Here is a 27,279-nt window from a genome sequence, read left to right as displayed (position 1 = left end):
AGATTATAATGTACAAGTGATATAACAGTTAGTCAAAGATCTTGTGATATAGTTTTGCTTTTCTGTAAAGTGGTGCAGCAATGCCAAATGTGTATAGGCCGTACTGGTTGTAGCATTGAAAGGGATCCCTTGACAAAAAGCAAAGGGATTTTTTTTATTAGATTTTGGAATATTGTAGAAATAAGGCCTTTTTTCCTGCTTACACATTTTGTTCAGCAGGGTAATCTCCACATATTAATGTACCAGACGAAAAAACTAGCTTTTGACATCACAATGTATCACATGCATCACCACTTCTAAGCTAAAGGCGGCTAATGTTCAGCGTGATGAGGTTTAGTAGTCCGCCATTTTTATGACACATAGAACTTCAAAAAAATGCTTCCAGTAGAATATTAACTGATGAAATAGAACAAGATCAGACAGACGAAAGAAACCGGAAGTGGTAAAATGATGACTAATTTCCAGCTTTTAGGACTCATTCCTGCACCACCCAATCAACTTCTAATCATCGAGACTTTTCTCCATTGTTTTATTTCTAAATATGTATTTCTTAATATGATTTTGGTTAGTCTGTTTTGAATAGTAGAGCCAACATTTGTTTTTTATAATAATTCAATTTCTCACAGTCTTCCTTTAACACATGCCTGTTGTTCTCTCTGTAGAACTATCTGCGTGTGGCCCTACAGGAAGTAGACACCGGCTGCACGGCCAAAACCCTGATGGTCCAGCCGTACACCACCACCGAGGAGGTCTGCTCACTCTGCGCCTACAAGTTCAAGATCCCGGACCCTGACGCCTACGCACTGTTCCTGGTCATTGAGGGCACCCGCCAGCAGCTCGCCCCGGACACACACCCTCAGCGAATCAAAGCAGAGCTCCACGGCCGGCCCTGTGCACACACCTTCCACTTTGTCTACAGGAGGATACCAAACCTTAACCTCTTTATCCCGGCCATCATGGACAATGGAAACTGTATACAAGTTGAATAGAGCAGGATAATGATCCTGAACTATTTGAGGACGTCTGAATGGAAACCAAGCTGTATGTCGCAGTCAACGTGTGGAAGTGATCTTGGGCAAGAAACTTAAAGGGGAACTATTATGCTTATTTAGGTTTGCACTTTTAGCCTTTAGCCACAAACCGGTATAACACACTACAGGAAAATCCCTGGGTTTCTCTCCCACACACTCTCCCCCCCCCCCATCACTATCTCAATCTCAATCTTTATTTATTTATATAGCACATTTAAAACAACCTTCAGTTGACCAAAGTGCTGTACAGGCAATAAATATTAAATAACACAATATTAACCTTAAAATTAGCATAATAGGGCCCCTTTGAATTTAAATTGCTCTCGATTACATGGCCAATGGTGTGTGAGTGTTTCTTTCTCTGAGCATGTGGCACCTTGTATGCCTCTGTATGAATGTTTGTGAATGAGTGAGTGCTGACTTGCATATATGAATGCAAACAGTCTGGATAAGCGCTATTTAAAGGCAGTCCATTTACCATTTGCCTTATTGATGCAGATATAAAATGTTAGATTTGATGTGAGGACTAGTGTAAGTGAGGACTATTGTAAGTTGGGAAGGTGGTACGCTGAGCTGAAATGATCACATTGTGTATAGAAGCTAGTTTGCAGGACTTTTTTGTATGTAAAGAATGAAACGGAGCTGGAGAGTTCTTAAGATTGTTGGACATGTGTGCCATCCTTAAAGTAAAGGTCATGTGACTAACGTTTGCTTACACTGCTGTTATCCCAGGTGCCTTCAAAAGGAATACTGCGTGCTACTGACAGCTGTCAGTGATCTGTCAGAGAGATGAAAAATCTTGCTAAAGTTAAGTTGATTTAATAAGTAAAATTAACTATTTTAAAGTTATGTTTATTCTCTACAATTGCTGGCCAATTGTAGCTTGTATTCTGTGTAGAAATATTTTTATATTCAAATGTGTCATCTTTAATCACTAAAGATTTGTATTCTGATTTCATATTACTGTACTGGATTCAATAGTGGACTAAGATCTATGCCAGTTATTTCTCAAGAGTCAATTCCCAACAACACTGTTTCTATCACTCAAACTGTGGGAATATATACAATTCTCTCTGAACGAAGCTACTTGCTGACTCCAACATTGATTTCTTTTTTTGTATCAGGAGATTTTGCTACATTCTTTTTGAGGGAAGATGTCATATGACCCTGACAGCACAGGAACAGCAGGGTTTTACTGGATCCACACAGCTAGTCCCACACATTTCAATCGACACACACATAATACACAGTTTAAAATGACATATGGCAGAACCTAATACAGGAGGGGCAGGGGAATATTTGGTGGAGTTGTTGTGGTTTGATGTATAAAGTCAAATGAACTCTTTGTCGTTGTGTTTGTTTCTTCTTTCTATTGGCCTACTTTAACTTTAGACATATAGCCAGGGGCCCATGCTAAGATAAAGCTAATGGTACTTCACCCTGATTGGTCAATGATCAGACACAGGTATATTATTGATATATGATAATGATGTAGAACTAAATCATAATTCTGTTTTATTTGATTTTAAATGCACACACATAAAAAATGTAATTGAATGTATTAATATATGATCATCATCATATCGTGATATGACGATCATATCGTGATATGACGATCATATCGTGATATGACGATCATATCTGTAATGGAAAACTTCTGGAGCAATGGAGTGGTAACACAATGGAACACGGGAGAGCTGGAACATGATGGCAAACACTGAAGAATTGATTGGAAGTTACGGCCGCAGAATTGACAAGACGTGTGCTGCAGCCACGAGGTGTCACAGCGGTTGCCAAACCAATTCTGAAGATCTCTTCCCCAGACCCATTTAAATAGCCCTGAGAGAATAATCAACATGCTGCATAACAAGATAACACAGGCAAAGCACAATAACACCTCATATCAGCTGACGCCAACAGGCAGGAACAGGGAGACAAAACACTGAGCACAGCACCCCAAGGTGCAGGCCTGTGCTCAGTGAGGGCAGAACAAACTGATAAACTGGGTCAAAGTTATGGGCCTAGGAAGATATTTCCTAAACAATATCTACATGATAATTCATTACAGTATGATATAGTGTGATTAATGCCAGAAACTTAATTCGAACACAAAAACATAGTAGTACAGAATTAATATGAACAAAATCAGATATTATGAAGTGATCTGACACTACAATCAAAACAATTTATATAATGGAGATCTGTTTTTATGGAACCTGTAAAATGAATTAAACTATGTTTCGCGCATGTTCTCAGTTGTAAGATAGGCTTCAGAAGCTAACTGAAAATCGTAAAAGATTATACCACTGCCTTCTGACTTAGGTTGAGAGAAATTCATTGAGATCTTCTTTGACAGTATAAATACATTATGTGTCACTACACGAGGGTTAGGGTTAGGGCTAACCCCACGAAAGCAGAGGTGGGAGAGTTACTTTAAAAATGTAATCTGTAATAATTAGTTACCTGTAAAAGGTAAGTATTACAATATAAAAGAAATGTGACCTGATTACGTTTAGATTACGTCAACATTAAACGCGAATGCAAATAAATACAAGAGGAAATAACACTTAAGGGATTGTGTAAGAACAATCTAACCTCAGAAAAAAAGAAACCAAGACATTTAGTATAAAAAATGTCCTCTGCTCAGAAATGTTATTTATAGGAAAAGCTGCCTTTGATGAAGCATATTCAGGCAGTAGCCAATACTGTACACCAAAAATGAAACACATGTGCACATACTACAGTTTAAAAAAGCAGAAATAAAATCTGAGCTGACAGAAAATGCTCCATTCTAGTTTAATACCTACAGTTATGCTCACAAACACTATTTATGATAATATAGGTTTCCCTACTGAATTAAAAACAGAACCAAAGAAAGTGAAAACCATAAAGCAGATTCAGGTAGTAGGCCTATAGGTTCACACTTAAAGTATTAGCCTACAGAACAGTACAGCTCATAGAGAATAAATAACTATATGTATATGCTATATGCTCTTTTTAGTTCTTTACTGACATTGTAATCATGCTAGTAAAATGTCTCGTTAAATGTAATTCATTACTCCCCAAGCTTGGTTGTCACTGTATACTTTTATGGTAGATTCATATCATTGTATGATGGTTGGCCTACACAACATTTGAACTCGTTTATCCTAGATGGTTTTCTTCCTGTCTGAATCTTGTTGGACAGCATGGGGTTTGGTTTGGCTCCAGTCGTGGACAGCCCTGACCTGCAGGGGGAAGCACAGAGAGCAGAGCTGCTGAGGTGGAATGGAAACACCCACCACCACTCCGCCTCAGATAACATGGTAGACACTGTGAAGTAAAATAAAGTTTGAAGTGAAGCTACAGAGCAGGAGTGTCTGTCTGCTATGCAAGTAGAAACTGGAGAGATGCTTTGAATAGTGACTTGGGTCAAGCGTATGTTGCAATTGTTGAGGAGTAGTAAGGCGAAAAAGGGACCTCGGTTTGCCGACCGACAATAAACGCCAAAGAAGAAGAATATTTCCGGAGCACCTATGGTAAGCACTGAGGTTTTAACGGTAACGTCACTTTATCCAAACTCACGCCGCTGCCCAGCTGATGGGGTTTTCGCCGACTCTCAGGAAGTGTAAGTGTAACTCTTACTTTTCTGTGCCTTTTTTCTCTAAAGTTATGCTAATGTTCATGTTGACGCCACCGCCTCGTGTTTGTTTCTGTACCGGAACTCGTTTGTTTCGGTAAATTTGACTTACGAGGTAGTCTGTTAATAAACGTAACGTAGCGGCTACAGTAGGCTACTACTACTACTACTACTACTACTACTACTACTACTACTACTTAAGCTAACTAGCGGGGTCAACCTTTACACTTTACATATATTTGATTTGAGAACGTCACTTCTGATGCTTGAGTATTTTGACCTGACAGTGCAGTTAATACCAGCTGTTTTCAGGAAAGGCGTACTTACTTTCGTTTACTTCAAATGAGGTTGTGCACGACACAGCAAGCAGGTATTGGAGTACCACAACAAATGAACGTTTTACTCTGATATTAAATTGTTTGTGCTAATAAGAAAATAAAAAGTTGATTAACAAGTGCTTTCAAACTAATTTAACCCTTCTCTTGCGTTAGGTCATACCCCCATCTCTGGAACCCCTTATCCAATTTTGATGGTTGACATCTCATTTGAACAGTCAAAGCAAGTATAATCAAGGGGTGACAGACATAATGACACCAGGGGTGAATTTCATGTTATCATTTTGCAGTAAGTTCAAAGATAGTGCTTACTCTACATTACTGTATATTATAAAAATGCTTGTGGCGGCTGGTGGAAAATATTTTAGGTGGGGCTGTGGAAATGGTGACCAAATAATACTAGGGGGGTACGGGGGATGCTCCCCCGGTAAAAAAAAATTGAGAAATGACCCCTTAAATTATGACTTCTGGTGATGTTAGAGAGGGGGGGGGGGGAAAGGACAAATTGAGACTTACAAATAAGAGAAGACTGATCAATACCTCCATAATCTTCAGTGTGGTTAGCTATGAATCTTCCAAAACTTCAAAACACCTTGTCCTGGACATAGTTTCTACAGTATAAACTGTGCAACAGTACAGTAGGCCCACACAAACTGCAGAACACCGGGGCTTTGGGAACACTCAAATGATTTAATTCCCATTTAACCTGTTAAGGGGCTTTTTTCCCCCCGTTTTTTTTCTCACGAAACTGTGTCTCAGGGCTTCTTAAAATGTAATAAACTATTCATGTGTCATACTCATTTAACGGGAAGAAACTCAGCTAACTGATGATATGAACCATTTTTACCGAAATAAAACACAAGTCTCACAAGAAGCTAACCTTTTGCTAAATGAGCCCTGAGCGAAAAAATGCTAACGCACTCTAGGTATAAATCGATCAATATAGTTATCGGATATGCACAAACAAGCTTATGCTAACAAGCTGAGATTCCACAGATTCTAGAAATATAAGTATCATCACTGAGCGATCAGAACTCGCGACAGGGGAAGCAAATACAGACATCACACGATGTAGCTTTAGGTAGCAAAACACAGAGATATGCTCACCTTTTGCTGTTATTCTGATCAAAAGTTGTGTTCAATGGCATTAAAACGAGAAAAACGCGGCTGAAGGTTAATCCATAGGTCAATCCAATGTGTCTGTCACTTTGAAAAAATTATTGATGATCCATAATTCAATTTATTTGTCAAAAACTGAGTTTTCATATTAGCTGCTAATGATAGCCTCCAGAGTGTATGACAGCTCCCTGTGTTGTCTCCTTGGATACGAGTCAAAACAACTCACAGACTGCCTTGGGCCGGGCGCTGAAATTGTAGCCCTTGGACCATCAGATCTGACGACGCTGATTGGCTGAAATTATGTTTCGGCGGCATAGTACTTTTCAGGTAGCAACAGTCAGCACTTGGTTGGCTGCTGCTGCACTTAGGGCTCTTTTCTTAGAGCCCAGACGAGAGAGGGTAATGAAACACGGGCAAAGATTTATGCGGCCAGGCAGGAAACACATGACTTTAGACATCGTAACACAATTTCAAACGAGATTTTATTGTAGATTATATATTTTTCTGATACCAACTATATAATATGTGCCTTGTTTATTAAAAATAAAAATGAAAATAAAAAATATATATTTAAAAAAATATATAATATTTTATTTTATTTGTAATGACAATCTAAAATGTGGGAAGAGGGGGGGCGGCCCCTATGGGCCGGCCGCCACTGCTTGCCATGTAGGCTGTGTTTACTGGAGATGGGAATGCTTTAGTTGGTGTTGTAGCTGAGATTCTTCCCATTCCGATGATGTATGGGATGTATTGATTTGATACAAGCAAGTCAGTGTTTCATTGTGTACTTTCAACTACAGTATATGGTCTGGACCCACCGGTGGGCCCATCAAGTTCAGCATTCACTGCATTCACTGTGATGAATATAAAATAAGACACTGATACTGTTTTCCTCAATGAACATTTAGAGAAAAATAAATATTCAGGGTCCTCTCCCTAAGGGGCCTCTTCCTCAGGGGCCTCTTCCTGGTCTGTTGACTGTTGGTCAGACTCATAGTCTGGATCGCTGTTGTCTTCCATTTCTGAGACATCGTCCTCTATGTCTGGTTCAATCTCCTCTTCATCTGGTTCAATCTCCTCTTCATCTGGTTCAAAACATTTGTCCAGAGCCTCTCTGACAGAAAATCGCCTAATCGGTCGCCTACTCATTGTGTCAATGAGTCAAATGTGAGCAAGGCACAAATATAACTGCATGAGAGACAGTAATGGAGGGGCATTTACTGCAAGAAAGTGAGAGGTTGTTCTTTCTCGAGGGGCACAGAGCTGGCCCCTGTGAGAAGATAAGACACTGTATCATACAGCGCGAGGTGTGTGTGTGTGTGTGTGTGTGTGTGTGTGTGTGTGTGGTGTGTGTGGTGTGTGTGTGTGTGTGTGTGTGTGTGTGTGTGTGTGTGTGTGTGTGTGTGTGTGTGTGTGTGGTGTGTGTGTGTGTGTGTGTGTGTGTGTGTGTGTGTGTGTGTGTGTGTGTGTGTGTGTGTGTGTGTGTGTGTGTGTGTGTGTGTGTGTAAAAAAAAAAAAAAAAAAATCAATGCAAGTGGTGATCATCAATTGTATGTGTTCATAGTATAGGCCTAGTGTGGAGTATAACATAAGGTATTGAGGCAATTGGATCAAAAACAAAGTCAATCGGTCACTTTTGACCCGAAACGCAAGAGAAGGGTTAATCAAAGTCTGCAGGGACTATTTCCAATGAGAAATGTTGTCAAAAAGATTCCTTTCAGTTTGGCTGAATAAGGAGTTTTGCACCGTGAAACACAACATTTATTACAATGGAAATAAAATATATCCCAAGTGGAAGAAGTACACATATCTTGTACTTAAAGGTGGGGTAGGTAATTTTGGAGAAACCAGCTCGAGTGCGCTAGAATTTGAAAATACACAGCTGGAAAAAATCTGCCACTTCCTTACAGAGCCCCTCCTCCAACACACACGAACGCGCACATGACCAATGAGGGCACGAGATAAGTTTGTGCACAGATGGAAGGCTGACAGGCAGGTGGGCCATCCAGTTATTTTAGCCGGGCCGGCTAAAAGGATTGGTCGTGCTTTTTACAGTATTACGGCTTCCACGGATGACATTTTTGTATGGATTTTTTGTCAAAGCACTTAAAATATTCATTGCTATCGGGATGTTAAGAGCATTCCATGGAATATAACAAAAAGTGTATCTCGAGCCGGTTTCTCAAACTTACCTACCCCACCTTTAAAGGGGACCTATCATGCAAAATGCACTTTTGTACGTCTTTTATACATGAATATGTGTCCCCGGTGTTCCAGGGAACTCACCAAGTGTCAGAAAACACAACCCTCTCTATTTTCCTCCATACCCAAATCTCTAAAAAAGGGGCTGCAACGGATCTGATAAAAACTGATCCAGATTTGAACACTGTCCTGACGTCAGGACGGTGGCGCTACGGCTATTGGGCCAACTCCACCAATCAGGAGGAGACAGCCACGGCCATTGCCGTTCAAAAGTGCTGGAGACGCTGTAGTACATATGCCAGGACAGTAGATGGTGCTGTTGTCACTGAATCTGCCCAGAGCTGGAAATTGTCAAATAGAGTGGCGAAGTCCCTCCCCTTCCGGTGGACCTCCATGGGACCTTATTTCGGAAAGATTATGTATTGAAGTCAATGGAGAGAGAAAGATTATCTTTCGATCCCGTTTGAATTGTGCCACGAATTACACATATGATGTTTGTCAATTTAAAAGATAATTTTGCAAGTCAAAAAAAAGAAAATGTGTCGTAAAACTGTGAAGTAACACATTTGTTTGTGTGAAACGCTCAATGAACTACATCTCCGGTCAACAACACACGTCACCAAGATGGCCGTCACTACTGTCTTGTCAACAAAACGATTGACTATCCTCACTATCACCACAATGAAACGCGTCCTGAAGAATGTCATGCAAAGCTGCCTGCCTGCCTTCCTTTGATTCTCTCTGAACTGCCTGGTCGTTTTAATGTTTAATGTCAACCATTTGTGCAGATAGCATGAAGTAGAGAAGATCGCCGATGCTAACGTTAGCGTTAGCATTTCTCCCCCGGGCTTAAATGGTGTATTATAGAATGATCACACCGGTGACAGTACTATTCAAAGGGTTCACGAAATATGACTACTACTCTTACTGTTTAACATTTTGGGTTACTTAATGTTACTTCATGTTAAGGCTAATAAAAATGACAAGGCTGTAATGCTAACTAACGTGCTAGCTACTAGCTAGGTAGCTAACTTGATCAAGCCACTCCTGGTCCTTTCATCAGACGGGAAGCAAAAGAACGAGCAAGACCCATTGCTGGTATAATAACAACCTGGTACTAAGCACACAGGCATCTTGTTAAAGTTATCTTATCTTATCTTAGCCAGCGCCATATAGATAGATTATATCTATATTGCGCTGATCTTAGGTATCTGAATGGTGGAGGAAAACAATTGTGACATCACTTACGCGACTCTGGGATTTGTAGTCTTTCTAGTTACGTATTTTTCATAGTCTTATATTTCAACAGTTTTACGACAAACTGTGACTTTTTTGACATGGAAATTATTTTTTAAGATTGACAAACATCATATGTGTAATTCGTGGCACAATTCAAACGGGATCGAAAGATACGTTTTCTCTCCCCATTGACTTCAATGCATAATTTTTCCGAAATAAGGTCCCATTACCCGGAAGTAGGTGGGCGTGACTTCGCCACTCTATAGAGCAAAATGAGGCATGGCTAAAATGCATGATCTGTTTGGTATTTTGAAGAAAAAAAAAGTATAAATATGCCTTATATAGGTATGGTCCTACACTATATTATTCAAATATAGCATGATAGGTCCACTTTAAGTAAAAGTACCAGAGTGTAGGAATACTCTGTTACAAGTTAAAGTCCTGCATTCAAAATGTTACTCAAGTAAAAGTACAAAAGTATTAGTATAAAAATATACTTAAAGTACAAAAAGTAAACATTACGTAAAAAACGTAATCATTCTGCAGATTGGTCAATTTCAGAATAACATATATGATATGTTTTGATTATAATTATTGATGCATTAAAGTGTAGTGGAGTAAAAGTACACCATTTACCTCTGTATTGTAGAAGTAGAAAGTAGTGGAAAATGGAGATACTCATAAAGTAAAGTACAAGTACCTCAAAATTGTACTTCAGTACAGTACTTGAGTGAATGTACTTTGCTTCTTTACACCACTGACTTTTGTTCACTAACATTCGGAAGCAAATGTACTTTTTAATCCACTAAATGTATGCAATAGTTATCTGATTTTGAAGGTTCACATTATTATAAGAAACATAAATCAACTAAAGGCTCATGATGTACTGAGTATGGATTGAGATACCTGGCTGTATAAGAAGTAACTCATGTTAGCTCCACCTTTACTATCTTCAAAATTATATGATATCAATGGATCACTTATTATAAATCAGTAATATTAAATAAATTATTCCGAAAATGACCATTTAAGGAGTTCAAGTATCTCGGGGTCTTGTTCTCGAGTGAGTGAACAATGGAGTGTGAGATGGGCCGGAGAATCGGAGCAGCGGGAGCGGTACTGCAGTCGCTTTACCGCACCGTTGTGACGAAAAGAGAGCTGAGCCAGAAGGCAAAGCTCTCTGTCTACCGGGCCATTTTCGTTCCTACCCTCACCTATGGTCATGAAGGATGGATCATGACCGAAAGAACGAGATCGCGGATACAAGCGGCCGAGATGGGTTTTCTCCGCAGGGTGGCTGGCGTCTCCCTTGGGGATAAGGTCAGAAGTTCAGTCATCCGGGAGGGACTCGGAGTTGAACCGCTCCTCCTTCATGTCGAAAGGAGCCAGTTGAGGTGGTTCGGGCACCTAGTAAGCATGCCACCTGGGCGCCTCCCTAGGGAGGTGTTCCAGGCACGTCCAGCTGGGAGGAGACCGAGGTGTACACCTAGGACCAGGGATCTCTTCGCTGGCCTGGGAGCGCCTTGGGATCCCCCAGTCAGAGCTGGTTGATGTGGCCAGGGAAAGGGAAGTGTGGGGCTCTCTGCTGGAACTGCTACCTCCGTGACCCGACCACGGATAAGCAGGAGAATATGGATGGATGGATGGATGGATGACCATTTAAGTACTTTTACTTATTATGCTAAAAGTATGGAAGTACCCCCCCATATGTAACACAGACGACCCTGAGCTGCACCAACAGGCTGTAAATCAGGTGGTCGAGTGGACTGATAGCAATGCTCTTGAGATCAACACCAAGAAAACTGAGGAAATCATTTTTGACTCACCATCTGACTCCCATAAAGTCCCCTGTCATCCATACAGATGAAATCAAGCAGGGAGTTTCATACAAATACTTGGGTGTAATGATTGGCCATCTGCTGTCATGGAAGGATCACATTGAATATCTGTGCAAAAGGACAAAACAAATAATTTATTTTCTCTGCCGCCTTAGGTCTTTTGGAGCGAGCAGAGAAATTCTTCTGTTCTTTACATCGTGATTGTGTCTGTTCTACAGTACTGCAATGCTACCTGGTACAAATGTTTGTCAACAGCTTTAAAATCAAAACTGCTCCATCTGTTAAAAATCTGCTCAAAGATTGTTGGTCCACCCTGTCAGAGACTCTATGACTCAGCCTATCATAACAACCTGAGAGGCTGTCCAACAACATCATCTCTGACCCAAAGCATGTTCTGAACAGAGAATATGAACTTCTACCATCTAATGGAGATTCAATGAAGTCAGACTGAAGCATCCTTTGTGTTCCGGTCAATCCTCACAGTAAATACAGAGCTGAATCCAGATCAAATGCACGCTGAAGGCTCTTTGAGCAGCTTTTCTCTCAGTGATTGTGCTGTTGTGTTAAATGTTTGTTTGTTTTTCATGTATTGTGTCTTGAGATGTTGATGTTACACATGGAGCTGCTGTGATGCAAGTCAAATTTCAGACTTGATCTGACCATTAAAGTAATATCGAATCGTATCTTATGGTACTTAAAATGTATTTTGGTGGTAATACTTTTGTACTTTTCTTAACTCACATTTTGAATGCCGGACTTGTTTTCTAACCGAGTATTTTTACACAGTGGTATTATTACTTTTACTTAGGTAAAAGTCCTGAGTAATTATTCCACGTCTGTTTTAAAGGATTTGTTTTTAACCTCAATTTCTTTTCATCTTTTCAGGAACCACTGCCTCTGTGATGGATCTTAAAAACTGTCTGAAAAACATCCTGAAGAACAAATTTCAGAAAGTGAAAGAAGCTGAAAACTCGTTACTTCCTTCAAGACTTTGCTATCGTGAGCTCAAGCAGGAACACGAACAATTTCATACTAATTTGTTACAGAATGAGTTTAGATTTATTGACAAGTCCGACCTTCACACTTGGGTTGTTTATCCAACCGTCCCGCTCTCGGAGATTTTATCGTGCGACTGCAAACACAACAGCAGCCAAAGAACGGTCCTCACTGTAGGCGTGTGTGGCGTTGGAAAAACCACAACAGTGCAGAGATGTGCTCTGGAGTGGGCCGAGGGCAAAGCGTGCCAGGACGTCCATCTCCTGTTTCCTCTCACCTTCTGGGAGTTAAATTTGCTCGAACACGAACTGACCCTAATTGAACTTCTCCTGACGTTTTTCCCTGACCTGAAGGAGCTTGACAGTTTCAGCCTGAGGGAAAACAGTGTGTGCTTTGTCCTTGATGCGCTGGATGAGTATCATGGCACATTGGACTTTCACTGTCCAACTGTGAGTGATGTTTCTGAGTTATCTACAGTAGAAAATCTTTTGACTAATCTCATCAGGGGGGATTTACTTCCCCTTGCTCATATATGGATAACAACCAGATTTGCAGCGGCAACACAAATCCCTGATAGTTTTTTGCTTAAAGAGACCGAGGTTCAAGGGTTCAATGATGAACAGCAGGAGGAGCACCTCAGGGCACTCGTCGGTGATGACAATTTGGCCGACAAAGTCATCAACCACGTGAAAATATCAAGGAGTCTGGACTTCCTTTGTCAGGTACCCACAATCTGCACCATCATGGCAAATGTGTTGAAGGATCATCTAAAACCAGATGATGGATTTAAAATCCACCCCCTGAGTTTAACCCAGATGTACACACATCTGGTCAAAGCATCAAACCCAGAAACGGTTGCCAAGCTGAAAATTCTGGCAAAGCTTTGGATGGGAGAATGTGAGGTATTCTATGATTATCATCTTTCAGAAATTGACCTAAGTGTTGAGGAAGCGTCAACTTTCTCCAAAGAGTGTCCTCTTGTGTTGAAAGAAGAAAATGGGCTTCTTAACAGCACCGTGTTTCGCTTTGGTCACTCCAGCATTCTGGAGTTCTTTGCAGCATCTGCTGAATTGGACAATATTGAAACAAGATTTGACCCGTCGAGACTTTGTAAGTGTCTGGTGGACACGGCACTGGAGAGTTCTATGGGAAAAACAGATGTCTTCCTTCGCTTCATCTTTGGTCTCCTTAGGGAGCGCGGCACGTTGGAGCCGCATGATCCGCTGTTCGTCTACACCAAGAAGCTGATCCTGGAATACATTCTGTCCTACAAGGCTGTGGGTCTGTTCCACTGTCTGAGGGAGTACGACAACCAGGCTTTACTGGATGAAGTTAAGTCTTTCCTGAAGTATCGCTTCTCTCCCATTTCTGATTTCTCACAAATGCATTGGACCATCATGTTGCAGCGGACCAGCAATTTCGAAGGGATAAGAGACAGTTTTGAGATGCCAGTGTCCGCGAGATGTGATGAGAAACTCATCAGGCAGCTAGCAGCTATTTTCAAATCCAAGAAAGCCATGTAAGTCTATAATCTATATACATTCCATAAATGCTCTGTTTGCTAACTGTGACTTCAGAGTTAGTTTTTCCTATCCCATCTTATTGCAGGCTGCGATTCTCCAACCTGACAGACAAGTGTTGTCCGGCCTTAGCATCCATCCTGAGCACAAAGGAGTCTTACCTGAGGGAGCTGGACCTGGGGTTCAACAGCATCAGGGATGAAGGAGTCAGGGAGCTGGTGGAGGGGCTGAGCGATGAAAACTGCAGGCTGAAGACCATCAGGCTGCAAGGCTGCGGATTGACCGGGCACTCCTGTGAAGACCTGGCCCTGGTACTGAGACGGTCCTGGAAACTGCGAGAGTTGGACCTCAGCATGAACGAGATAGGAGATGACGGAGTGAGATATCTTGCAGATGGTTTGAGATCTCCTGAATGCCAGTTGGAAACGCTCAGGTAAGTGTTGGGAAATGAACGTACCTGTCCAGACGCTTCTCTTCATATAAAATTGATAGTGAAACAATGAACATATAGTAAAACATCTCTTATAACAAGACTAACATGTTTATTTGCTCACAAAATTACAGAGAGAACCATTTGTTTTTTAAACTACGACAATTAGTTGATTAGTTTTGGTAATTAATGGTAAAAAAAATCATTTTTATGCAAAAATGCTGTTCCCAGACTATCAAATTTCAAAATCTCCTGCTTTTCTTAGTTGTAGAACATGTTTAAATCAGACATCTAATGACATCACCAACTGGGATGGACATTTCTTGCTATTTTCCATGAAATAATTTAAAATGAAACTAATTCATGGTTTCAGCCCTATTTGTTACAGGTGACAAAAAAGATTTTATCAAAATGATTAGGGCTGTCCCGAATACAATTTTTTGGGCTCCGGATATTCGGTAGTAATCAGCAGGGAATATTCGGTGCGCGCGGGGGGGGGGGGCGAAACTTCGGTTTGCGTTCACACAGGCAAAATTCAAAAGGACTATACACTTTAAACACAAGTCATGTGCACGGAAATGCTGTTCAACAATTGGTCAGACATTAACAGGGATAAAAAGGCAAATCATGGTAATTTCTAGCGTAGCCTCCACCATGGAGCATCGGCTGTTAATCTGGAGATCATATCAACAGACTTTAACAACGGCGCATATGATTATACAATCAGACAACGTGCGATAACAAACATAACCCATATGAGAGACGTTCTGCAGTAAGGAGGGTGTTTCACCGACGACAGGTGGCTCTGACTTTTATGTATAGTTGACGGAGCATTTTTACTTTACATGACACTGTTCAACACTTCATTCTGCTTCACTCTTTCGCTAAAGATTTTGAAGACAGACTCGTAAATACTACGCTTCCTATGTTTTGGCGCAGACTGCATTCACACCAGCGATGATCCGCTCCAGAGTGGTCCGAGACCTCCTCTTTTAAGCGGACCAGAGTCCGGTTGTTTAGTTCACTTCAGAGATCTTTGACTGTGTTCACACCGACCCAAACTAACCGCACCAAGCGGGTAAACGCACCAGGGTTCGATTCAACCGGACTATACAAGGCTGGTGTGAATGCGACCTAAGTCAATAACGTTAAAAAAAAAAAAGAATGACCAAATTGAAAACCGAATAGTAGGCCAACGTCCAAATATTCGGATATTCAGGTACAGACCTAAAAATAATATATATTTTTGGAACCAATCAAAGTAACCTCAATGTGTAACAATAGAAAACTGCATCTCAAAATACATGTGTTCATTATAATATGTTGGCTTTTATTTCTGCACATTTCATAATTTCATATGTAATTTGTTTCCATAGACTATCACAGTGCAACATTGAGGAGAAAGGCTGCAGCTGCCTGGCCTCGGCTCTGCAGCAGAACTCGGGCAGCCTGAAAGTGTTGGACCTGAGCATCAACATGGTTGGAGACAAAGGGACCAAGGAGCTCTACATAAAATGTGACATATCGCAGCTAACGAAGCTGGAGTGAGTATAATCTCTTTGAAACTCAAATAGCTTTCCTTCTCAACATAGATGTACCAATAATCCTGTCACACTTTGTATCTCTTGGGCAGGATGTACCACTGTGGCCTCACTGTGTTGAGCTGTCACAATATCGGGGAGGCTCTGAAGCACGAAACCAGCTCTCTGGTAGAGCTCAACCTGAGCAACAACCAGTTGAAAGACGCTGGGTTTGCACTCATCTGCGAGGGCATGTACGCATGGTGTAGACTGGAGAAACTCAAGTAAGTTTGACTTGCTCTTATATTAATCTATTGGTTACTTTGAACCCTTTTCCACTGAGCTGAGTTCTGTGCTAGTTTCCTGCTGGGAAACTAACACAACGTTAGAGCTGTGTTATTAGACGCGTTCACACCGGAGTATTTTCCCCCGTACTTTTCCCGTTTAGTTCCGTTAGTACCCCTTATGTCGCGTTCACACCAAAAAGAGTACTTAGTGCCGGGAACTTTTACCCCCATTTTTAGTGCCTGCTAGAGAGGTGGTACCAAAAAAGTACCAATTTCTATTGGCTGGGCGAATCGCAAACCACGCCCCGTAAAACTCTGAAAAGTTTTGTGAAGCCGCCATTGTATTTGTGGCATTAGCATTATTAGCATTAGCATTAGCATTAGCCCCGCGCACCAACGGAGAGAGAATAACACAAAAAAAAACATGAGAGCGGTGGATTGATGAGGAGGTGTCGGCGTTCTGGCGATTTACTCGGAAGGAAGCCAGTCCCCAACTCCGGGGACTTCCGGACGGGGACTTCGGGCGGCAGTATACGCTGTGAAGTTGTTAGCTGCCTGCCAGTAAACCCAAAGCAGAAGAAGAGGAAGTGACGTCAGCGGCTTCATTTGCGTAATCTTCCCTCAGGGAACTTATTCCGGTGTGAACGCGATTGGTACTTAGTGCCCTGGGGTACTAAGTGCCGGGGCACTAAGTATGGCAAAGTACTTGGTGTGAAAGTGGCTAATGTTAATATTAAACCTACAAAGCCAAATGTTATAGCAAAAACGTCTTCTCCAACTTTATACTTCTCCAGAGTCACGTGGCTAACAGTATGCCTCTGTGGATTTGAATATGCCAATAACTCCAGTGGTTTGTAATTTAATGTCCGACTGTCACACCGGTAACGGCACCTGGTGCATATTTCCCCATAATTGTTTCTTTCAGTTTTATTTGACAATGTTTGGCAACATAGCACATGAAATGAAGGATTATATGATATGAAGTTTCTTTGATATTACACGGATGACGTTGGCCTAGCCACCAAAGCCTTTCTGAAGCTGCATTCAGATGATACGCTATTAGCTCTTTGCTTACCGTGAGGGTAGGCGCAGACTCTTGCCTAAAATCAGCTTAGTTACATCTCTATGGTTTCCTCCCCCGCGCGTCTTAGCACAACTGTCATCTGATTGGTTGCTCACTGAAAGTTAGGCAGCAACAAAGTAGAAATCATTTGCACATCAAGCAAAGCCCTTTACCACAATTTCTAGCTCTCTATGGCAACACAATGGCAGCGTAGCTGTTTTACCGCTTCTACTGTGAATGCAGCTTGACTAATCGATAACAGGATCCAGTCGAGGAGCAGTGAATTAGTTGCTGTTCTGACACATGTTCAGGGTCTGTCTGCAGGCCCAGGCAGCGATGCAACTTGTATACAGGGTTGTATTCACGTTTGTTCTCTAACCACTTCTGGAGCTCTCTCACCCAGTCCCAAGTATTTAACTAGTTCTAAGAGAATAATCAACATTGCCATGACAAGACATACCAAGCAAAGCACTACAGCTCCTGACCCTTGCTAAGAGCAAGTACCAGATAACATGGACTACCAGATGTCCCTAGTGCCTGCAAAACACTCTGTGTCAACTATAAAACTCTGTTATGTGTCAAGATGACGCCATAGCCCTCACCATCCACACTGCCCTCTCACACCTGGACCAGAGGAACACATATGTGAGAATGCCGTTCATTGATTACAGTTCAGCTTTCAACACCATTGTGCCCTCCAAGCTGGCCATCAAGCTCATAGACCTCAGGGCTCTGTGACTGGATCCTGAACTTCCTGAAGGGGCAGACCCCAGGCAGTGCGGGTGGGAAACATCACATCCTCCACCCTGATCCTCAACACCGGAGCCCCTCAAGGCTGCACGCTCAGCCCTCTCCTCTACTCCCTGTTCACTCACGACTGCGTGGCCACACACAGCTCCAACACCATCGTGAAGTTTGCTGACGACACGACCATCATCAGCCAGATCACTGACGGCGACGAGACGGCGTACAGAGAGGAGGTCGAAAACCTGACATCTTGGGGCCAGGATAACAACCTCCATCTCAACGTCAGCAAAACCAAGGAGCTGATTGTGGATTACAGGAAGCAGCAGAGAGAGGGACACGCCCCCATCGCCATCAATGGGACTACGGTGGAGAGAGTTAGCAGCTTCAGGTTCCTCGGGGTCCACATCACTGAGGACCTGACATGGACTCTTCACACCACCACCATCACCAAAACAGCTCGACAGCAGCTCTTCTTCCTCCGCAGGCTGAGGAGGTTCAACATGGACTCCAGGATACTCTGCAACTTCTACAGGTGCACCATAGAGAGGATCCTGACCTTCTACAGGTGCACCATAGAGAGCATCCTGACCTTCTACAGGTGCACCATAGAGAGCATCCTGACCTTCTACAGGTGCACCATAGAGAGGATCCTGACCTTCTACAGGTGCACCATAGAGAGGATCCTGACCTTCTACAGGTGCACCATAGAGAGGATCCTGACCTTCTACAGGTGCACCATAGAGAGCATCCTGACCTTCTACAGGTGCACCATAGAGAGGATCCTGACCTTCTACAGGTGCACCATAGAGAGGATCCTGACCTTCTACAGGTGCACCATAGAGAGGATCCTGACCTTCTACAGGTGCACCATAGAGAGGATCCTGACCTTCTACAGGTGCACCATAGAGAGTATCCTGACTGGCTGCATCACGGCCTGGTACGGCAGCTGCAACGCCCTCAATCGTAAGGCTTTACAGAGGGTGGTGAAAACTGCACAGCACATCACCAGGAGAGAGCTGCCATCCATGTAGGACCTTTACTCCCAGCGGCTCAGGAAGAAAGCCCTCAGGATTATCAAAGACCCCCATCACCACAGACGTTACCGCAGCATCCGGACTAAAAACCACCAGATTCAGAGACAGTTTCATCCCACAGGCCATAAGACTGTTAAACACCTGAACTGTTGAAACAACATCCATAACATTCATCTGCTACTTAGTAATTATTTATCTATTTATCTAATATATCATTCCAATAGCTTGCATATAGACTCTTATTTCACTATTTCACTTTTTTTAAACAATTTTTCTTTTTGTATTTACTTTTTAATATTTACTTGCACTATATTTTTCTGTTCATCTGTGTTATTGTGTTGCTCTGTTGGAGAAGCCTGTGACCTAAGATGTTCATCGACATAACTACTTTAGCTATGTTCGTATGACAAATAAAGAACCTTGAAGAGCAGGCGAGAATACACAGACAAAACGACTCTCAAGGAGAATAGCACCCCAAGGCCACATGCCTGTGCTCTGCGGGGGGGTAGAGAGTGATAAACTGGGTCAAAGGTCTGGGCTTAGGTAAACACTATACGTTTACATTTTTGGTGCGTTTAATGGAAGAATGCGTCCCATATCATGTAAAACTCTGCATGGCGTCTTAATTATTCATCATAAATGGTTTGAATAAGTATGTATTGTTGCTACACCAAGGATAGAAAACAGATATTAACTCAAAGTGTCACACGTATGCCTGGTTGATGTTGCATTACGTTTATTTATACATGTGTGGTTTCGTTCTAGCTAATTATTTTCTGCAGAACAAACTGTTGACAGATTAGTTTTCTCTTATCTCCCCTCAGTGTTTCAAGGTGTGGAATCACTGGCAGGGCTTGCGTTCATCTTGCCACGGTCCTGTGCTCCCTGTCGCAGCTGTACAAGGGGCTGACGCAGAAGACCGACTGGCAGGCGGTGGAGCTGAGAGAGCTGGACCTCAGTATGAACTGCCTCGGGGACCAGGGGGTCAGGGAAATATCGGCCGGACTGAAGAACCCCTGCAGCCACCTGAGAGCGCTCAAGTAAATCATTTTCAAACCGTAGTCCTCCATTACACAAATGTAACTTGCTTCATCAAAATCAGAAACATTTGTATTGTATACACTATTGAAAAGAGGACATTCTTAGCTTCCCAATAATATATGGATTATTTATGATCTCCAAAATGAGCTAGATTATGAAAAAGAAGCCTTCAATGTTGTCATTTAAAAAAATATGTATAAGCAACACATTTTGTATAGGGGGGCTCAGGCTTAATCAAAGGGCACTACTTTCCCCTAGTACTTATGACACCATTGGAATACATGTAGCTATTCTTTTTTAAATCTTTGTACACAACTTATTGTTCACTGAGATCCATCCATAGTATTGATTATGCTTACACATTTATAAGCTAGTAGCAAGTAGGAAGAGGAGTTTTTTTTTTTTATATCAGAACAAGGAACAATCTCACAGAAGAAAGTTGATTTGTGTGTTATGGGGGGGGGGGGTAGGGCTGGCTGTGTGTGTGTGCTGTGTGTATTTGTCGGGAAAACACACAGCCTGTTGTAATGCCTCTGTCATTAAGTTCCTACAGGTTGTATTATCTGAATTAGGCTACACTAGTTTACTATCCTTAAAGCCAAGGTTTATATTTGAGAACAGTTCATCAGTATTTCAAGGAGACGTAGGGAGGGAGGGGAGAGGCACTGAGTAGAGCGTGACATTTAATCGCAGAAGATGTCACCCTGACATTTCAAGCTTAAAAAGAAAATATTTATTGTGTGAATTTGGTGATAAGAGTTTCTTATTCTTGTTTGCATTCATTTTGCACAGTAGGCTTTTGAACATATAACATTGCTGATCACCACTTTCATTGCATTTTGGTTTATTTCCTGTAGTGTGTTCTATAGGTTTGTGTGCATGTAAATGGTCAGCAAAGGCTAAAATTCCCCCCCCCCCCCGCCTGAAACTCCTAAATTGTACTCCTTTGTTTAATGCCTCTTTAAAATAGAATTGACCAAACATTAGTTTTTGGCATAAATCCATGTTCATCTCAAAATGATATGCTGTGACATGCGACTGCTTTTGATAGGTCGGGCGACATAATACAAGAACTTCATGCTGTAACGTGACTTGTTTTGCGTTCCAGCCTGAGTCACTGCAGCCTGACGGATGACTGCTGTGCAGAGCTGGCCTCGGGCCTGGCCTCCAAGGAGAGCATCCTCAGCGAGCTGGACCTGTCGGGGAACGACCTGCAGGACAAGGGAGTGAGGAAACTCTGCACGGGAATCAGAAGCCCTCACTGTAAACTCGAGAAGCTGTCGTAAGTTTTTATTTGATTTCCTTACTTCTTAAAGAATCCCCACAATGATAATAATAAGCATTTATTTTTAGTCATCATATTAAAGTCATGTTATGAAAGAAGGGCCCACAGTACAAAGATTTACGTTTCTATTCCTCAAAATCATGTTTTTTAGGAATAGCAACATTGTTTGGTGATTTTTAAGGAGTCTTACATAATATATTCTATTTGAAAATTGTAGGATTTTATTCAAAATATTCAAATCAGGTGGTGTGTGGACAAGGGTTGGTAGCTCTGTAGACAAGGCAATAGCCGCGTTCACACCAAGTACTTTCCACCAAGTAATTGTCCATGATACTAGTTCCCAGTGATGCGTAGGCGTGAGCACACACACACACACACACACACACACACACACACACACACACACACACACACACACACACACACACACACACACACACACACACACACACACACACACACACACACACACACTGTTCGAGGCCAGGGCGAGCTCCTGCTTTCAATAACTCTTTGCCTCTACACTGTCTGCACCTGGTGCAACATTTCGAATGCAGCTAAACTTTCTTCTATGACTATTCCCTTAGTTTCGTATCAACCCATCAGAACCTGGGATTGGTGATTGTGTCTATTTATTCCATAGTCATAGCAACATCTCATGAGCACAATAAGCATAGCATGTCATAATAAGAATCCCTCTTGTAATGTTATATACAAATAGACTCCACAACTAAAGTCTCCATGTTAAATAATGTGTATTGTCCCTTGATCAATAAATAGATACAAATACATAATACATAAATATGTATTCAGACCTCATGTGTAGAGGTCCTGTGTGTATTTGTAACGTTTGTATACAATACAAAGTAGAAATCTGAACTTCCACGTTGGGATTAATGAAGGGTCATCTACAGTGAGCTGGGTTGCGGTCGAATAGTCCATTTAGCTTAGGAACCTTCCTAACGGAGTGAAATGACCCGGAAGTCCCTCAGTGGCAGCCATGATAAGTGCCGTTCGAATTCTCTAAATTAAAAGGAAAGGAGGTTTCAAACTTCCTTTATAACCTCCTTTAGTTTAGGAACCACTGGACCTCCCTTGACGAAAGGAGAGGAGAAAATGCTGCCCCACAATGCCTTGCGGCTGCCGCATTTGCCGTCACACAACAGTCAGCCGTTCACGGAAACAACCGATTATGAACGAGAAATGATATCATGAAAGTCACGGTGCTTATTAAGCATTTCAAAACGTATGTGGTAAGTTGCCAAAGTGCTTTGTTTTGAACGTTCATCCGTATTATAATCAAAAAGAGAAATATGAACGTTAGTTTTTACTGAAATGATCAAATAAAGTCAACATTTCACAGTCTTTACTGAGCTGTGTGGGGTTTGTTCAACTTTTAAGATGTTTGAATGGTGATATACACAGTGATAGATGTTAAGGACTAATGTTTATAATAAATACATTTGTATTGATTTTAAGATCTTTTCATACAGTCATACGTATTGGGATCATTTGTATTAATGTGGACCGGAGGGAGAGGGTGACGAGCATAAGTTTCACTTTCCTTTTTTATTTCAATTCCAACTTTGGTCATGAAGAATATGTTTCTCTGTTGTCCCCGTTCATAAAGCATAAAACAACAGCATCAGAGCACGGTGCAGAGTCTCTAGATGAGTTTACAGTAGTCCCTCGTTCTTATTAAACATCCATGTTGTAGTCTGCTGTATAGAAAACTGTAGTTTCCATAGTTTCCCCACAGCAGCAGACGCACATTTATGACCTCCGCTGGCACATCATAAACACGTCGGATAGTGAAAGTGCAGTAAGATTCTCTAAAGTACCGCAGTCTCTTCTCCTAAATCCTTTTGAATTCTCCTATCCACTATCCCTTAACCCCATGACGTTTCACTCAGAGGTCAAGGAATAGACGATAGGGTTAGAACTTAGGAGCTGATTTTTGGAGTATTCGACCGCAACCCTGGTTTCTCCTGGTGTCCCCCTGCAGACTGAGGACCTGCGGCCTGACCTCCAGGAGCATCCAGTTCCTGTGTGCCGCCCTGAAGGCCAACCCCCAACACCTGGCAGAGCTGCATCTGATGGGCAACAACCTGGAGAACTCAGGAATCAAAGTGTTGGTGGAGCTGACCAAGAACCAGAAATACTGCTTGCATACGATCGAGTGAGTACTGATAACGATAAGTTGATCAATAATATTTCATAGCTGTGTTCCTGTCTCAGTCCTGCGTCCTCTTTCCATTACCAGAGCGATTCAAAACACGTTCATAATCTTACCTAAAAGTACAAAATAATTGGCATCAAAATATACTGTGCAGTGTTTCCCCTAGGTGTACTGCTTTGGGGGGGTGCTGCCTGAGCGGAGCAGAGAGAGGAGCTGTGGATTATTGTTATTGATTAATGCATCAGTGTTTCTTAGGGTCAAAAACACTAAACTCACAACTTCAAATGAAAGCGTTTAGTTTATTTTAATATAAGAGCACATGTTCAATGTGAAAAGTGACAGTAGATATAGATTAGTTGCAATTTGGTGCTATCTAAAGAAATTATTATTAGTTTTTTTTTTTTTAAACACCTTGAATTTCAGGGGGGGCGCGGGGCTCCGTTGGGGTGGCGCGGGGCTCCGTTGGCGGGGCGCAGCGCCCCTCCAAGACAATGGTAGGGGAAACACTGCTGTGTAAAATTACTCGTTATGCGTAATATCTGGTTTCAGAATCATCTGACACTACTGGATTCAGATTATTGATGCATTAATGTGTTCATCACAGCCGGTAAAACTACAGCTAATATTCATTACTTAATATACTGCTATTGCATATCTTCACCTATAATAATGTCAATGTTTATTTATTAGTGGATTTATATTTTGTGTGAGCTAACAATCTGAATTTGTAAACTAAATAAGGTCAGGTAATGGAGTGAAAAAGTACTATATTGGATTTCTCAAAATATGTATGTAATATATAATGGTGGAGTAGAATTAGTATTAAATGAAAAATACTTAGCTAAAGTACAAGTACCTGAAAATTGAAATTAAAGGTCCCCTATTATACTCTTTTTCAACAGTAAATAAAAGGTCTCATGTAGCATCCCATAATCCCTGTTCTAGAAGTGCTGATTCTGTGTCTGTAGCTTTGAATGCTAATGGCTGCCCCCCCCTGTTTTTTTACTTTCAGTGTGTGTGCAGACTGAGGGGAGCTGCTCCAACATGGACCAAACATTCATCACCTGGGGGGGGTTGGAGATGCGTGGTGCTGCTGCCATTCATTTTTGCTATTATCTTAAAGCAAAAGGCTTTCAGAAAGTGAATTTCTTACATTTTTTTGTAGTATTTTGTGTCAAGATTGTATGTTTTTGAATGCCTTTTTCTGATGTGCAATTGTATGTAGCAAGTTGTCCCTCAATAGGTGCCTACAGTATTATTGTTATGCTTTGAAGAATATTTTCACAAAATATGATTTACCAAAAATGAGAGGGAAATGTTTAAAAAATATGTTTTTTATATTTTACTTATTTATTACTATTTTGTTTGGAGAACGTCTGTTTTTTTTAAGCTGCCCTTCACATTCTAAACCATATATTTTTTTCTTAGGTTGAGATGCACAGCAATGAATGTAAGATACTATATGTGATGTATCCCATAAAATATGTGCCTACAGTATTCTTGTTATGCACTATTCAGTTAAATCTTGTGCACTGATCAAAATAAAATGTAATCTCTGACAGAACAAAGTACTTTTGTCCACTGCTGGATATTTATGTTGTAGCAGCGCTCCACCTAGTGGCCACTTGTTGTCAGTACATGACCCCAGTATTACAGCAGGATGAGGACTGTGAACGCACCAATGAATGAAAGGTGGCTGACTCTCCGATGAAACACAACTCACTTTGTCAGCTTTCTAGAAAGAATGTTGCAGCACTGGTTATTTCAGGGCTGTGTAACATGTCTTAGTGCAATATACTAAGGTAAAGTATAGAGTGCTGTAACCATGAGATCAGCTGGTGTCAGGCTTCTGAGCATGGTTATGTATGTATAAACAGATCTTGTCGAGTTCAGCTGTTTTTTCATTTTATATCTCGTAACTTATGGTCCAAGATAACTGTTTTTTTCCTTACGTCCACTAATTTCTTTTCTGTACCTCATCCATTTCCCCCAATCTATCATCAAACACAGGAACTTGATTTCTGAATCTCATGGTTATTTTTTCCATTTAATTTATTTCATTTGCCTTTTCAGGTTTATTAAGTGATCATATTTCAACCAATTACTTTTTTGTATTATTGCAACTCCCATTAAAAGAAATACAATATATTATATTTCCTTTGGATTTCTACTGGTGTTTTCCCAAGAAGAAGGATAAGTGGTTCACATTTCTCTTACAGGTATTTCCCATGAGACAAATAAAGTGATTTTTGACAAATATGTTTCCATGATTCTTTGAGGGAGGTTTGCGCCGTGCGATTTATTTATTTGTGTTCGGAACATTGCAGAAAATAGGATCTGTGGCAAACACACATTTATGATACTAACATGTTTTGTTCAGCAGGATAATCTCCACATATTAATGACACTTTTATGATTGTTAAAGCGTAATTGCAATCGCCAGAATTAAAAAAAAAGTAAACATTAGGCAAAAACAAACCTACATCACGGTCACATGTCTGCGCATCACCACCGCTGAGCTGAAGGCAGCTGCTCGGCGTGATGGCGTTTCTTTTAGCCACTTGTTAGCAACCGTTGTCTTTAAGAAACATCAAAGCTTTGGACATACAGAAGTGGTGTAATTTCTAAGACATATGTTGACGCAAAACTAAATGTGAAAATCTCATAAGCTTTTGTTAACCACAGATCTTATTTCAGGCATCTAACCAGAAATATGTTAAACGTCTCAAAGCCAAGGGAAGGTAAAGGGACTGGTAAAATGCAAAGTCATTTACATATTTTAGGACTCATTCGTGCATCACATTACTGAGCTGCTGATTCATATAAACTGTTAAGCACCAGTCATAAGTCAAAGATGTTCTTTTGTCAGGTCTTTGTTGATAATGCCAAGGATAAGGGCAGGCTGCAGCGTGTCATCCGCTCTGCAGAGAAGGTGATCGGCTGTAATCTGCCATCCCTCCACCACCTGCACGCGACAGGACCCTGAGGCGGGCAGGGAAGATAGTGGCCGACCCCTCCCACCCTGGACACAAACTGTTCACCCCCCTCCCCTCTGGCAGGAGGCTGCGCTCCATCAGGACCAAAACCTCTCCACCTGAACAGTTTCTTCCCCTCCGCTACCGGCCCCATCAACAAGGCCCGGCCCCCCCCAACAAGGCCCGGACCCCCCACTGACACTTTACCTCAGCCACATCATAGACTCTACTCTATGTGCATTACATTAATGCACACAATGCACAACAATATTTTGTATTACAGCTGATTTTTATTCCATATTTTATTCCTCTAGTCTATTCCATTCCATTGCAATGTACTGTTATATTTTACTATATATTTTTAATATTTTTAAATATTTTTCTAGTTCTCTACCTGTGTTTTTAATTCTTGTTTTTATGTACCACGACACCAAGTCAAATTCCTCGTAGGTGTAAACCTACCTGTGGGGGAAACCTCTGTGTAGCAATGCAGGAGGAGTCACCGACTCAGGAAGGAGACACGGGGAGAGCTGGAGCTTTGATGTCAAACACTGATGGTTTATTGTGGCGCTTCGGCCGGAGAATTCACAAAACAAGTCAAGAGTCAGAGGTCTGACTTCACGGTAGAGTTGCCACGTTAATTCTGAAGAGCCTCTCTCTCGATAGACATTTTAACTAGTTCAGAGAGAGTAATCAACATTCTTGGGCAGATAGACTAAACAGCTGGGGACGCTGAATTACTTGCGTCTGACGCTTATGGCCTCGAAGATTTCACACCTTGGAGTCCACAAACCCCAAGAAGGAAGTGTTCCAGTG

At 41.5% G+C, this 27,279-nt stretch overlaps 2 protein-coding genes across 5 annotated transcripts in view; both read left to right on the top strand.

The window, feature by feature from the left end:
* Positions 1-2,376, top strand: part of LOC117481469 (ras and Rab interactor 2-like) — a 46,208-nt gene extending 43,832 nt beyond the window's left edge. For 2 of the 3 annotated variants that reach the window (XM_034129162.1, XM_034129169.1), the window contains exon 13: positions 663-2,376. In XM_034129162.1, coding sequence (XP_033985053.1) covers positions 663-989 — 327 coding nt within the window. In that variant the 3' untranslated portion in view covers positions 990-2,376. The remainder of the gene's footprint in view (positions 1-662) is intronic. The other variant, XM_034129179.1, reaches the window with a different exon arrangement.
* Positions 2,377-4,308: 1,932 nt separating this feature from the next.
* On the top strand, positions 4,309-25,739 carry LOC117481458 (NACHT, LRR and PYD domains-containing protein 12-like). Of its 2 annotated transcripts, none has more exons than XM_034129151.1 (9): positions 4,309-4,549; positions 12,272-13,901; positions 13,991-14,335; positions 15,709-15,876; positions 15,966-16,136; positions 19,808-20,023; positions 21,133-21,306; positions 23,315-23,488; positions 24,501-25,739. In XM_034129151.1, exons 2-9 carry the CDS (start codon positions 12,289-12,291, stop codon positions 24,514-24,516), a joined length of 2,877 nt encoding a protein of 958 aa, XP_033985042.1. In that variant the 5' UTR covers positions 4,309-4,549; positions 12,272-12,288; the 3' UTR covers positions 24,517-25,739. The 2 variants fall into 2 exon arrangements, with proteins under 2 accessions (XP_033985042.1, XP_033985039.1); XM_034129148.1 differs by having other exon boundaries at positions 4,313-4,638.
* The last annotated feature ends 1,540 nt before the right edge of the window (positions 25,740-27,279 follow it).

Source organism: Trematomus bernacchii, unplaced genomic scaffold (genome assembly GCF_902827165.1).
Source record: "Trematomus bernacchii unplaced genomic scaffold, fTreBer1.1, whole genome shotgun sequence".
In the NCBI taxonomy this organism is placed as follows: Eukaryota; Metazoa; Chordata; class Actinopteri; order Perciformes; family Nototheniidae; genus Trematomus; species Trematomus bernacchii.
The sequence above is the reverse complement of the archived record's forward strand: the minus strand, read 5'-3'. Positions and strand labels throughout refer to the sequence as shown.